At 41.9% G+C, this 15,295-nt stretch overlaps 1 protein-coding gene across 2 annotated transcripts in view; it reads left to right on the top strand.

Annotated features, from left to right (window-relative positions):
* Positions 1 to 10,337, top strand: part of LOC128691960 (peptidyl-prolyl cis-trans isomerase-like) — a 34,037-nt gene extending 23,700 nt beyond the window's left edge. Inside the window, exon 2 of one of the 2 annotated variants that reach the window (XM_070080176.1) lies at positions 9,264 to 10,337. In XM_070080176.1, the coding sequence (XP_069936277.1) occupies positions 9,264 to 9,803 (540 nt within the window). In that variant the 3' untranslated portion in view covers positions 9,804 to 10,337. The remainder of the gene's footprint in view (positions 1 to 9,263) is intronic. The other variant, XM_070080177.1, reaches the window with a different exon arrangement.
* Positions 10,338 to 15,295: the final 4,958 nt, after the last annotated feature.

A 15,295-nucleotide genomic window follows, 5' to 3' on the forward strand; every position in this document is an offset into this window, starting at 1 on the left:
CTCTCACCTAGTGCTGCCTCTCACTTGCTACTGCCTCTCACCTGCTACTGCCTCTCAACTGCTGCTGCCTCTCACCTGCTGCTGCCTCTCACCTGCTGCTGCCCCTCACCTGCTACTGCCTCTCACCTGCTGCTTCCTCTCACCTGCTGCTGCCTCTCACCTGCTGCCTCCCATGAAACAATGTCCCTACTGAGAGGATATTGGTGCAAGGAAGTAAATTTTTCGTTGCATTGGATCAAACTAAAATGTATAATTATTATTATAATTAAAAAGAAGCGCTAAACTACAAGGGCTATGCAGCACTGCAGGGCAGGGAAGGAAGCGAGGGTATCGGGCAGCAGAAGGGGGAGGGATGATTAGTAGGTTACAGAAAACAGCGGGGCAGGGGATAGTGCGGGGGTAGAGGGTAGCAAGAGATTGAGGTAGAAAGGGCTGAAGGTGTCATCAGAGTTTGTGGAGTAAGTCAGTTGTTGTCAAGAAGTCAATGAGAGAGTCAGGATTAAAGTAGGGCCCATCAGGAAGAAGGGAAGGTAAAGAGAGAGTAGTAGAATGGAGACGATGTTGGAGGTAAATTGTGCGTGCTCTTTGATAAAGTGGGTAGTTTAACAGAATGTGGCTGACTGATACTGGAACCTGACAATTCTCACAGAGAGGAGCAGGGCGCCTCTCCATGAGATATCCATGAGTAAGACGAGTATGGCCAATGCGAAGGTGGGAGAGAGTAGTCTCCCAACCTCGACATTGGTGACAAGAAGACGGCCAGTAACCTATACTCGGTTTAATAGAACGAAGTTTGTTATTGAGCAGAGCAGACCAATGTTCAAATTCAAATTCAAATTCAAAGTTTATTCTCTATAAGGATTACAATGCTGAGTTTACAGAAATTTGGTTATTGTTTGGTTTACATGTAGTAAAATTGAGATTACAGAGTGTACCACTAGAATGCTTAGCATGGCTAGGCATTTCGGGCATACTTAGTTTTATTCTTAAATGTAAAATATTACAAATTATGAGGTAAGTTGGTATTATGGCTAAGTGACTAAATACTATTTTGTGAGTTTAGCAATGTGAATGCTTTTGTTTTGGCACAGTATATAGTTTCAGTATTGGAGTATCACAGGATTCATTATTTTAAGACTGAGATTAATATTTCTGTTTATGGTCAAATGAGTAAGCGAGTGTAAGTGTGAACCACCAGGTGGTATTCGTGAAGTTAGTTGACGGGGTGTATCAGGGAGATAAGATGTTTTCTAATGGTAGTTTTGAAGGTGATGAATGTGTCTGCAGTTCTAGAGTTCTCAGGTAGGGTATTCCAGATTTTAGGGCCTTTGACATACATTGAATTTTTGTAAAGGTTTAGTCGGACACGGGGAATGTCGTAGAGATGTTTATTTCTGGTGTTATGCCTGTGGGTTCTGTCACAACTATCAAGAAAGCGTTTTAGGTCAAGGTTGATATTAGAGTTTAAGGCCCTGTAGATATAGATTGCACAGTAGTAAGTGTGGATGTACTGAACTGGGAGTAAGTTTAGATCTTTGAAGAGTGGGGGGGTGTGCTGCCAGGGATGGGATTTAGTGATTATTCTTACTGCAGCTTTTTGTTGGGTTATTATTGGCTTTAGGTGTGTTGCTGCAGTTGATCCCCAAGCACAAATAGCATAGGTGAGGTATGGATAAATAAGTGAGTGGTATAGTGTGAGAAGGGCATTTTGCGGCACGTAGTATCGTATCTTGGAGAGGATCCCAACCGTTTTGGATACTTTTTTGGCTATATGCTGGATATGGGTGCTGAAATTCAGGTTATTGTCAAGGTATAAGCCTAAGAATTTTCCCCCATTATTTCTGGTAATTAGAGTGTTGTCAATCTTAATGTTAATTTGTGCATCTCCTGCTCTGCTACCAAACATAATATAGTAAGTTTTGTCAGTGTTAAGCGTAAGTTTATTGGCTGTCATCCAAGTCGATATTTTAATCAGCTCCTCATTCACAATGGTGTTAAGGGTGGCAAGATTAGGGTGAGAGATGACATAAGTCGTGTCATCAGCAAAGAGAATGGGTTTCAGGTGTTGGGATACGTTTGGAAGGTCATTGATGTATATGAGGAAGAGCAGGGGACCAAGGACACTTCCCTGCGGAACTCCAGTATCAAGTGGCCGTGTTGCTGATGCTGTGTCTTTAATGGTGACGTACTGATACCTATTAGTAATGTAAGATTTGAAATAAGCAAGCGCATGGCCTCTTATACCGTAGTGGTCAAGCTTGTGGAGTAGGATTTCGTGGTTTACTGTGTCAAAAGCTTTTCTTAGGTCAATAAAAATTCCTAGTGGATATTCCTTATTTTCCAATGCTGTGTAAGGCAGATCTAGCATTTTTATGATTGCATCATTAGTGCTTTTATTTTTCCTGAATCCAAACTGGCAGGGGTTGAGTATGTTTTGAGCCGTTATAAATGAATACAGTCTCCTGTGCACGAGTTTCTCAAAGATTTTGGATAGCAATGGTAAGTTAGATATTGGCCTATAGTTGTTTAAGTCTGTAGGGTCACCACCTTTATGTATTGGTGTAACCCTTGCCATCTTGAGTAGTTTCGGGAAGGTGCTAGTCTCTATTGACTTGTTAAAAAGTAATGAAATAGCATGCGAAAGGACATGGGCCGCTCGCTTGTACAGTAATGGTGGGACATGAGACAGATTCCCCGAGTTATTTTTAAGTGACTTTATGATCTCAATGACTTCCGTGGGCTCAGTTGGTGCAAGATAGAAGGAATTAGGGAAATTTCCATGTTGTTGCCAACGGGTGTGATGGTGGGTAGCTATAACAGCAAAATAGTCCGTGAATGGAACACCTCTATTTGAAACTGGAAGGTCATGTACTGCTGACCGCACAGCAGTGTCTGCCTGTTCATTGCCCTGTATATCAACATGAACAGGGACCCAACAAAAAACAATATCCTTATGTTTGGTAGAGATACGGCGTAACCAAAGTTGAATACGGTGAACTAGGGGTGAGGTGTATCAAATTTTTGTATAGGCTGTAAAGCACTAAGGGAGTCTGAGACAACCACAAATGATGACACAGGCATAGATGCAATACAGATAAGTGCTGCAAGAATGGCATACAATTCTGCAGTAAAAATGCTAGCCGAAGATAGTAAATGCCCTCGCACGACGCTGTCCGGAAACACTGCTGGGAATCCGACACCATCAGAAGACTTAGAGCCATCTGTGCACATTGTGATGGCATGAGAATGCGATTGGAAGTAGTCAAGAAAAAGAGAACAGGAAGCTACCATAGGTAGTTGGGCTTCTGAACAAGGGAGTGAGAAAGAACAGACTCGAACAGCTGGAACTTCCCAGGGAGTTAGGGAAAAGTGAGATGCTACATGAACATAGAAAGGTGGCAACTGAAGGGAAGACAAGAGTGAATGTAGGTGAAGTGAAAAGGGATGGAACAAACAGGGGCAACAAACAAATAAAGAATGTCTACTAAAATCAGTGACTATTCCATAAATGGAAGGATTGTGGAGATCATGAGAGCGTACATAGTAGCGAAGGCAATGAGCATCACGGCGATCGGTCAAGGATGGAACATTCGCTTCTGCTTAGAGGCTCTCAACAGGGGAAGAGCGAAAAGCACCAAGGCATAAACGTAATCCCTGATGACGGATGGAATTAAGGCTAGAGAGAGTAGCAGAAGAGGCCGCTGAATAGATCTGGTCACCACAATCGAGTTTCGATAAAATGAGGGTGGAATGTAGGTGAAGGAGGGTTTGACCATCAGCTCCCCATGAAAGATGAGCAAGGGTTTTAAGAAGGTTCAGCCGGCTGTGACAAGTTGCGTTCAGAAGGGTAATGTGAGGTTTCCAGGATAACCTATGGTCAAAGAGAAGACCTAGAAACCTGACTGTATCATGTTCAGGGATACGTGAGCCATAAAGGTACAAAGGATGATTGGAAATTACAGAGCATCTAGTGAAAGTAATTTGGTGAGTTTTGGTACTGGAAAATTTAAACCCATGCATGGTGGCCCAATTAGAAACACGGTTGACCGCATGCTGGAAAGAAACTGTAATGAGGTGACAGTCAGCGCCTGCACAAGCAATAGCGAAGCCATCAACATAGAGTGACGACCAAATATTGGATGGAAGACTAGAAGCCAAATCATTTATAGCAAGGAGAAAAAGTGTTGTGCTCAGAACACATCCCTGAGGGACACCTTCAGCTTGGATAAAGTCCAGGGAGAGCACATTATTAACCCAAACATGGAAATGTCTGTCAGTTAAAAAGTTCTTAAGGAAGGATGGTAGATTGCCTTGGAGGCCTAAGGAGTGGGCCTGGGCCAAAATATTATACCTCCAAGTTGTGTCATATGCCTTCTCAAGGTCAAAAAATATAGCAATAACTGAGCGGTTATTCGCAAGGGCATTACAAATCTAAGTGTAGTAAGGGGTCTATGGTAGAAGGGCTCATACCAAAGCCATATTGACTAGTGCAGAGACTGTTGTGTGTCTCTAAATGCCACATTAAACGTTAATTTACCAGACGTTCCACCACTTTGCAAACTGCACTGATAAGAGAAATGGGACGGTAGTGGGAGGCATCATGTCCCGTAGTACCCAGTTTGCAGAACGGGAGAACAACAGCAGATTTCCACAGCTGGGGAAGAACTCCTTGTGACCAAATAAGACTGAAGAGGTGTAAGAGGACTGCAAGTGCTGACTTATGTAAATGTTGTAACATCCGAATATGAATGTCGTCAGGCTCAGCTGCCGATGATCGGCAAGTGGAGAGCATTGCCTCCAGTTCCTGAAGTGTAAAAGGCACATTACATGGTTCTTCAATGTGAGAAGAAAAATTCAAGGGTGCTAACTCTCTGGCAGACTTTGAGGAAAGAAACAAGGGGTATAGATGGAGCCCCTGAGAAATACGGACCAGGTGATTGCCAATTTCAATGGCAACATCAAGAGGGTTTGCTATTTCAACACCAGCAACCTGCAAAACAGGAGCTGGGTCAGGATAGTATTTACCACTCAATTTCCGTACTTTTTTCCAGACTGCACTCATAGAGGAAGCCGAGGTAATGATGGAAGCATAATCTCGCCAGCAAATGCGTTTAGCGTCACAGATGACACGGCGAGCGACCACTCGCTTCTGCTTCAAATCAAGAAGTCTCTCTGTGGGTCTACTGTATGGGTACCTGCCCCATGCAGTGCGTTTCAATTGTACTGCCCGAGCACAGGCAGGAGACCACCATGGCACACACTTCTGAGAATGCCTGCCTGAGGTTTGGGGTATAGAATGATAAGCTGCGGTTAAAACTGATGTCGAGAAGAGGTGTAAAAGTTCATCAATGGAGGATGAAGAAGAAACTTCACTGAAAGCAGTTAGTTGCGAGTAAAGGTCCCAATTTGCTCGATCAAATTGCCAGCAAGGGCTACGAAGAGGTGGTGAATATGAAGGAGAGGTAAGAATGATTGGAAAGTGATCGCTGTAATGTAAGTCCGGTAGAACAGACCAGGCAAAGTCTAGTGCAGTGGAGGAAGAGCAGACCGAGAGATCGATGCAAGAGAGAGTGTGAATATGAGGATCAAAATGGGTGGGGGTGCCTGTATTTAAAACATGGAGGGGGTGAGAAGTGAGTAAACCCTCCAACTGAATGCCGCAAGAGTCACAATGAGACCCCCCCCATAGGAAATGGTGGGCATTAAAATTGCCAAGTAACAGAAGTGGTGGCGGTAAGGATGAAACAAGAAAGGCAAAATCTGGGATAGATAAGGCCCCAGAAGGAGAGAGATATAAAGAACATATTGTAAACCACTTATTCAAGTGGATACGGGCTGCAGTGTAATGCAGCGAGGTATGGACAAATAGTTGACAGTACGGAATATCATTGTGTAGAAGAAGGGCACTTTCATTAAAGGTCCCATCTGAGAAAGGATCCGAAGAATACAATAAATTATAGCCTGAGATGGGTTGGAAAACAGTTGAGTGTAATTTTGGTTCTTGTAAGCAAACACCAACAGGGGAAAACCTGGAAAGCAACATCTGAAGCTCACCCCGATTACCCCTGAGGCCACGGATATTCCACTGTAAATAGGCCATGATTGGCAATGAGGAAAATACCAGGAATCCGCAGGTAAGGGCACCTACGGACTAGAGGGATTAGAAAAGTCTACGTGCAGTGGCATCGGAAAACGTTCAAGCAGCAAAGGAATGGAGTGTTGTGAAGAATGGAGTTGTGGAGATGGAGGAGAGGGAAGAGAAGGAACAGGAGGTGGATAAGTGTCCATTGAAGGTTTAGTCCCTGCAATATATTCTGAAATAGCGTCAAGTGTTTCTGAATTCAAAGACGTTGTATGGGAGACAATATTGGAGATAGAAGGAGAAGGGTGAGTAAAGATTGGGACAGTAATGGACTGTACTAAAGTAGGGGGGGACGAAAGCATGTTGGGAACTGGAGTAGAAGTGTGGGAGGCGGCAGAAGAGGGAGAGACTTGGGAGGGGACAGGGGAGGAAGGCACAGAACGAGGAGGAGGGTGAACCTCCACACTTGTAATAGAGCTAGTGAGAGTGAAAGAACCAGGTACAGAGACTGGAAAGGCAAAATGTTGGGGCAGAAGAAGGGAAGGAGGGGGCAAAGAAGATTTGAGCAAAATTATATTTTTTGGACTTCTGAGAAGTAGAGGGGCGATTGGTAGGTGTCGTATGAGATCTTGTAGATACCGGGGCTTGTGAGGGAGAACTCGAAGATGCCAGAACAGACTGAGGTGTTGAAGTAGGGACGTCTGAGCCCAGGACAGCAAAAGAATTAGATACAGGAGTGACTATGGGAGAGGTAACAACAGAGGAGGCTGCAGAAGATGGGACTCCAGAAGTGGGGGGACATTTTGAAACATGGGAATAAGAAACACGGGGAGTCTCCCTTGGAGGCGGAGATGAGAAACTGCCATAGTATAAGGGAGACCTTCTGCCTCTTTGAGGCAACGGATTTCATTTAAGTAGACCTGGCAATGGCGAAAGTACGAAGGGTGAGCCTCATGACAATTAAGGCAAGAGGGAGGTCGACTGCAAGACATATTAGAATGGTCGTCGGCACCACAGACTGGGCATTCGGCTATAGCTCTGCAATATTTTGCTGGGTGACCAAATTGCCAGCAATTTCTACACTGTTGCGGTGTAGGGATCACCTTTCAAACTTGTAACTAATGTCCTGCTACATAAACAGAGGACGGGAGTTCACGGCTGTCGAGTCACATTGCAAGGGTATCGTCTCCACCCCCGGGCTAGAAGGACATGTGTCTACCTTGAGAATTGGGAGATCTTGGAGTTCCAGCTGTTCAAGAATGTCATTGCCACATGTCTGAAAATTCTGTTGGACTATGGTATGGGGCAGAATAACAGTACCACTACAAGAATTGAGGGAATGATGTTTTTCGATAGCGACAGGAATAGTATCGATATGTGAAAGAGGAGAAAGATCATGAGCTTGGGTAGCATTCTGAAGTGATGATGCACATACCGCTCTTCAGAGCATGGAAGGAAATATCTCTACCAACATGGTGGAGAAGCGCCTTGCCAATACTATAGTTGGAAAGATACGCAACAGAGGAAGTCGGTCGTAAAGTAAAAAATTTTGTCCATTGTGCATTCCGAAACTGAGTATGGAAAGGGAGTGTTTGATGTGTTGATCTTTTATGAGAAAAACGAGGTGGTGGTGAAGCATCATCAGGCAATTGTCGTTGGCATTTAGGAGTGGGACCGGAGTTGGTCTGACGTGAAACGGGCTGGTGATTCGAAAATTGCTGCACCGTAGAGGGAGAGGCCGGAAGCATAGTCAAAGAAGAGCGGAGGTCAGACAAATCGAAGGAGTCAGTCGTAACCCTGGTACCTGAAACGGATGAGGAAACAGCACCAGCAATAGATACAGGGGCCTTAGGAATGCTCGAAGGGTGGTCAAAAAACGAGGCAGGGTCAGAATGGGGTTCGGTATCAAGAAGGGGCTCGGGGTAGTAGGTTCATGGACTGGGTTCTCCATGATTATGTTACTTCTTTTCTTTTTGCTTTTAAGAAAGAAAGAAAGAAGAAAAGAAAATGAAAATAAAAAAAATGGGGGACCGGGGAGGGGTAGTTCCTAGGAGGAATGAAAGGGTCAAAAATCTCCCTCCACGCCCAAGAGGACCTCAGCACCACAAGTAGTGCAGATGCAGCATGGAACCCGTGCCATACCCTACCCTTCATGCCAGTAAACCAGCAATCCAGGATAGCAACCTCACATCTGCCGAGCTACCTCGGTAGACAAAAGAGAGGGCTGCCGGATATCTGCCACAAAGCATACCTCCTTCGGCCACCACCCCCGGAATCCGAAAGGTGGCTTCGAGAGATACACCCGTCGCCCGAAAGACACCCAAAGCCACCCTCCGGGATACCGGAGAGGGAACAGGATATCCCCAGGCGATCCAGATTCCACAGCAAACTACACCACCGCCAAGAACCTCAACAGAATGGGATGGACCCCGGTACCTTCCCTACCTAGGAACTAGCACGCTTGTGGGAAGAATCCCCAAGGTCAAAAAGAGGAAGGGCAAAAGGGAGGGGTGGGGAGGAGGAAAGGAAAAAGGGGAGGATGGGATAGGGAAGGGGGGATTGGGGGGTAATTAGGTTCGGTCTGAGGAAGGAGACCGACAGGTCTAATTCCTCAGACCAAGAGCTTCTTCACCATGGCAAGGAACCCCAGTTGAAGAGGAACTAAAATGTAGTTTATTTCTCATTTGCTGTTTAAACCATTTAGGTTTAGTGCTTTAATGATAATAATAATAATAGTTTAATAATTATTTATTTTAATACTATATAAGTAAATGAATGATAATTATTTATAAGAATTAAACAACAATAATTTATCGATAATTATAATTTAATAATGGTATAAAAATATTTTTTATTATTAATAAGAATAATTATAAAATTATCATAATTTTAATTAATAAGAAAGAAGTAATATTAATATTTAATAATGATAAGAATTATTATTCAATATTTGTAATAAGAATTATTAATAATTCATTAATGTAATAAATATAAAATAATATTTTAATAAAATTTTATTATTCAGAGTTAATATTTGGTAATAATAATAATAATGTTATAGCAATATTATTTTAATAAAACATACATAATTATAATCCACTTTGAATAATAATAATTATATTTTTATAACAGTAACAGTTATAATTCAGTATGTATAATATGTAAAGTGTTAAAATTATAGTTAGTGATGTTTGTTGAGGTGATGGAGGTGATGGAGGAGATGGAGTTGTCCTCCAGCCGGGTATTCCTTGACCTGACCTGGCCTGGCTCCACCAGAGGAAGACTCCACATCCAGCTGAATACTGACACCTCACTGGCCAGACAGTTTATGTTGTTGTGTACTGGACAACATCCATCAGGCTCCTCCTTCCTCAACACTAAACTGTTGGAGGTGACGAAGAAGGGTGAACCAGGAGAGTGTGTGAGAGGTGGAGACTACCAGTATAATAATGGTCGTGGAGGACAACCATTGCTGGCTCACCAGCGTTATCAAAAATACCAGGAGTCAGGCAGTGCTGGTGCTGTGTGGTCATGGAGTGTGCCATGGAGAAGCTACAGTGCACAGTTTGTCATCAGCACCAGGGACCGCACAGATCGTGACAAGTGGTCCAATGTCTTTGGTGAGGTAGTGAGTGGTCTGGATGTGGTGAGAGCAGCAGTCAACCACAGTGACATTACAGAGGTGACTGTGGTAGACTGTGGTGTTGTCTTGACTCTCTAGTTCACTCTACCATCACTGTTGTGTGCCACCGTCACTGTTGTGTGTCACCATCACTGTTGTGTGTCACCATCACTGTTGTGTGTCACCATCACTGTTGTGTGTCACCATCACTGTTGTGTGTCACCATCACTGTTGTGTGTCACCATCACTGTTGTGTCACCATCACTGTTGTGTGTCACCATCACTGTTGTGTGTCACCATCACTGTTGTGTGTCACCATCACTGTTGTGTGTCACCATCACTGTTGTGTGTCACCATCACTGTTGTGTGTCACCATCACTGTTGTGTGTCACCATCACTGTTGTGTGTCACCATCACTGTTGTGTGTCACAGTTTATATTAATAAATCTACACAAACATACTGTACATTCTACCAAGAAAAAATTCATTATTCTTGATATTATTGTCAACTCGTTCCTTCTGTTATGCTTCACCATCACAATGTTGGGCTCTATCACCTGGACCCAGATGTTTTAACTACTGTTCAGTGGGTTATGAGTTGCATAATAAACTTATCAAATAAAAATAACAGAAGTTTAATTAACATTTAACAATAATAATGATTTACCAGGAAGTTAAGGAAAACCTGTTAAATTATAGTTAAGAAAATAACAACCTGTTATAATAACTACGTTTATCTTTATCACTAACAATTGTAACAATAAATTATTTAAATGGTATAAATTCTGTAATAATTTATGTTCACAACATTACAGAAAATAGTTTAATTTACATTATAATACAATAATTTGTAATGTTAATTAACACAGATTTTCTCAGGATAATAAAACTATTGATTATTATTATATCCGTAGTACAGCATTTATACTACGGGGATAATACAGCACCTGGGAGGTAATTCAAGAGAGGGGGAGCCCCAGTTCCTTGTATCAAGAGCCCTTTACTGTAATCAAAGCACCATGATGGAAGTGCAAAAAATAAGGACATTCCCAGTCAAGGGCTGGAAGCCCTTAGTGTGTTTGGAAGCCTTTACCAGGGACATGACTGTCTATAATGTGACTCACTTGGTAAGGACATTAATTATACATGTCACTGAGTCTGTGATGGAAGATTACAGTATTGACTTGATACAGTATTGACTCGATACACTATTGACTTGATACAGTATTGACTTGATACAGTATTGACTTGATACAGTATTGACTCGATACAGTATTGACTCGATACAGTATTGACTCGATACAGTATTGACTTGATACAGTATTGACTTGATACAGTATTGACTTGATACAGTATTGACTCGATACAGTATTGACTCGATACAGTATTGACTCGATACAGTATTGACTCGATACAGTATTGACTCGATACAGTATTGACTCAATACAGTTTTGACTTGATACAGTATTTATATGATACAGTATTGACTCAATACAGTTTTGACTTGATGCAGTATTTATATGATACAGTATTGACTCGATACAGTGTTTACAAGATACAGTATTTATATGATACAGTATTGATCGATACAGTATTTATATGATACGGTACTGACTCGACACAGTATTGACTTGATACAGTATTTACATGATACAGTATTTACAAGATACAGTATTTACAAGATACAGTATTTACAAGATACAGTATTTACAAGATACAGTATTTACAAGATACAGTATTTACAAGATACAGTATTTACAAGATACAGTATTTACAAGATACAGTATTTACAAGATACAGTATTTACAAGATACAGTATTTACAAGATATGCTCTATACATTTTTATTCATTATCAATGTTGTTTTATAATATACTGACAAAATTTCATGCTGGTTAATTTATTAGTGGACAAAATTCTTCAATTTTAATTTTTTTTTTAATAACATTGGCTATCTCCCACCTAGGTAGGGGGACCCTGATAAAAGAAACACTTTCACCATCATTCACTGAATAACTGTCTTGCCAAAAGTGCTCAGACATTACAGGTCAAATAACTGTCTGAACTGCAACACTACACACCTCTCTTTCAGAGTGCAGTCACTGTATTTTCCATCTCCACGACTAATGTGGAAAATTTTGAATTTTTCGGAAGTCAACCTGTGTAATTTTGTATAAAATAGTACTGTATTAAAATGATGCTGATTTGACCCTTGGAGAAATTTTGAAAAAAAGTGTGTTGCGGGGACAGCTGGGTCGGAGGGACAGGACACCATAATGAAAAATAGTGGAAGACCGGTCTGAATAACTGGCTAATTCAGTTCATCGTCATCGGAGCTAAATTGTAATGGAACAGCCTCAGATGACCAGAAAATAATTCAGTGATGCTCTACACTGCAGATTGTGAAGAAAATAATTAAAACCACTAAAAATATAGTGGATAAATTTGAAAATATAAAGGGAGGCAAGTGACTTCCTACAGTGTGCCGTTCCCTTTGTTCAGTAATTTTACGTTGGCCTTCGTATGTCTTGCTGGCTTTGTAGCATTAGGGTGTGTTCTACCGGTGGTCCTATTTGGTAAGTTAATACCAGGAATTTTGTATGTTCACGTTAGGTGGATACATGTTTGACATTAACTATATCAGACTCCCAATCTATTTCAACAAGTCAACTCCAATTGATACAGTCCTCATATAAACAATTTTTACCAAAACTACTTGTTTCTTAAATTATTTTTTTTAATTATTATCACACTGGCCGATTCCCACCAAGGCAGGGTGGCCCGAAAAAGAAAAACTTTCACCATCATTCACTCCATCACTGTCTTGCCAGAAGGGTGCTTTACACTACAGTTTTTAAACTGCAACATTAACACCCCTCCTTCAGAGTGCAGGCACTGTACTTCCCATCTCCAGGACTCAAGTCCGGCCTGCCGGTTTCCCTGAACCCCTTCATAAATGTTACTTTGCTCACACTCCAACAGCACGTCAAGTATTAAAAACCATTTGTCTCCATTCACTCCTATCAAACACGCTCACACATGCCTGCTGGAAGTCCAAGCCCCTCGCACACAAAACCTCCTTTACCCCCTCTCTCCAACCTTTCCTAGGCCGACCCCTACCCCGCCTTCCTTCCACTACAGACTGATACACTCTTGAAGTCATTCTGTTTCACTCCATTCTCTCTACATGTCCGAACCACCTCAACAACCCTTCCTCAGCCCTCTGGACAACAGTTTTGGTAATCCCGCACCTCCTCCTAACTTCCAAACTACGAATTCTCTGCATTATATTCACACCACACATTGCCCTCAGACATGACATCTCCACTGCCTCCAGCCTTCTCCTCGCTGCAACATTCATCACCCATGCTTCACATCCATATAAGAGCGTTGGTAAAACTATACTCTCATACATTTCCCTCTTTGCCTCCAAGGACAAAGTTCTTTGTCTCCACAGACTCCTAAGTGCACCACTCACTCTTTTTCCCTCATCAATTCTATGATTCACCTCATCTTTCATAGACCCATCCGCTGACACGTCCACTCCCAAATATCTGAATACATTCACCTCCTCCATACTCTCTCCCTCCAATCTGATATTCAATCTTTCATCACCTAATCTTTTTGTTATCCTCATAACCTTACTCTTTCCCGTATTCACCTTTAATTTTCTTCTTTTGCACACCCTACCAAACTCATCCACCAATCTCTGCAACTTCTCTTCAGAATCTCCCAAGAGCACAGTGTCATCAGCAAAGAGCAGCTGTGACAACTCCCACTTTGTGTGTGATTCTTTATCTTTTAACTCCACGCCTCTTGCCAAGACCCTCGCATTCACTTCTCTTACAACCCCATCTATAAATATATTAAACAACCACGGCGACATCACACATCCCTGTCTAAGGCCTACTTTTACTGGGAAATAATTTCCCTCTCTCCTACATACTCTAACTTGAGCCTCACTATCCTCGTAAAAACTCTTCACTGCTTTCAGTAACCTACCTCCTACACCATACACTTGCAACATCTGCCACATTGCCCCCCTATCCACCCTGTCATATGCCTTTTCCAAATCCATAAATGCCACAAAGACCTCTTTAGCCTTATCTAAATACTGTTCACTTATATGTTTCACTGTAAACACCTGGTCCACACACCCCCTATTCCTAAAGCCTCCTTGTTCATCTGCTATCCTATTCTCCGTCTTACTCTTAATTCTTTCAATAATAACTCTACCATACACTTTACCAGGTATACTCAGCAGACTTATCCCCCTATAATTTTTGCACTCTCTTTTATCCCCTTTGCCTTTATACAAAGGAACTATGCATGCTCTCTGCCAATCCCTAGGCACCTTACCCTCTTCCATACATTTATTAAATAATTGCACCAACCACTCCAAAACTATATCCCCACCTGCTTTTAACATTTCTATCTTTATCCCATCAATCCCGGCTGCCTTACCCCCTTTCATTTTACCTACTGCCTCACGAACTTCCCTCACACTCACAACTGGCTCTTCCTCACTCCTACAAGATGTTATTCCTCCTTGTCCTATACACGAAATCACAGCTTCCCTATCTTCATCAACATTTAACAATTCCTCAAAATATTCCCTCCTTCTTCCCAATACCTCTAACTCTCCATTTAATAACTCTCCTCTCCTATTTTTAACTGACAAATCCATTTGTTCTCAAGGCTTTCTTAACTTGTTAATCTCACTCCAAAACTTTTTCTTATTTTCAACAAAATTTGTTGATAACATCTCACCCACTCTCTCATTTGCTCTCTTTTTACATTGCTTCACCACTCTCTTAACCTCTCTCTTTTTCTCCATATACTCTTCCCTCCTTGCATCACTTCTACTTTGTAAAAACTTCTCATATGCTAACTTTTTCTCCCTTACTACTCTCTTTACATCATCATTCCACCAATCGCTCCTCTTCCCTCCCACACCCACTTTCCTGTAACCACAAACTTCTGCTGAACACTCCAACACTACATTTTTAAACCTACCCCATACCTCTTCGACCCCATTGCCTATGCTCTCATTAGCCCATCTATCCTCCAATAGCTGTTTATGTCTTACCCTAACTGCCTCCTCTTTTAGTTTATAAACCTTCACCTCTCTCTTCCCTGATGCTTCTATTCTCCTTGTATCCCATGTACCTTTTACTCTCAATGTAGCTACAACTAGAAAGTGATCTGATATATCTGTGGCCCCTCTATAAACATGTACATCCTGAAGTCTACTCAACAGTCTTTTATCTACCAATACATAATCCAACAAACTACTGTCATTTCGCCCTACATCATATCTTGTATACTTATTTATCCTCTTTTTCTTAAAATATGTATTACCTATAACTAAACCCCTTTCTATACAAAATTTAATCAAAGGGCTCCCATTATCATTTACACCTGGCACCCCAAACTTACCTACCACACCCTCTCTAAAAGTTTCTCCTACTTTAGCATTCAGGTCCCCTATCACAATTACTCTCTCACTTGGTTCAAACGCTCCTATACATTCACTTAACATCTCCCAAAATCTCTCTCTCTCCTCTGCATTCCTCTCTTCTCCAGGTGCAT

Source organism: Cherax quadricarinatus, unplaced genomic scaffold, assembly GCF_038502225.1.
Source record: "Cherax quadricarinatus isolate ZL_2023a unplaced genomic scaffold, ASM3850222v1 Contig199, whole genome shotgun sequence".
Taxonomy (NCBI): domain Eukaryota; kingdom Metazoa; phylum Arthropoda; class Malacostraca; order Decapoda; family Parastacidae; genus Cherax; species Cherax quadricarinatus.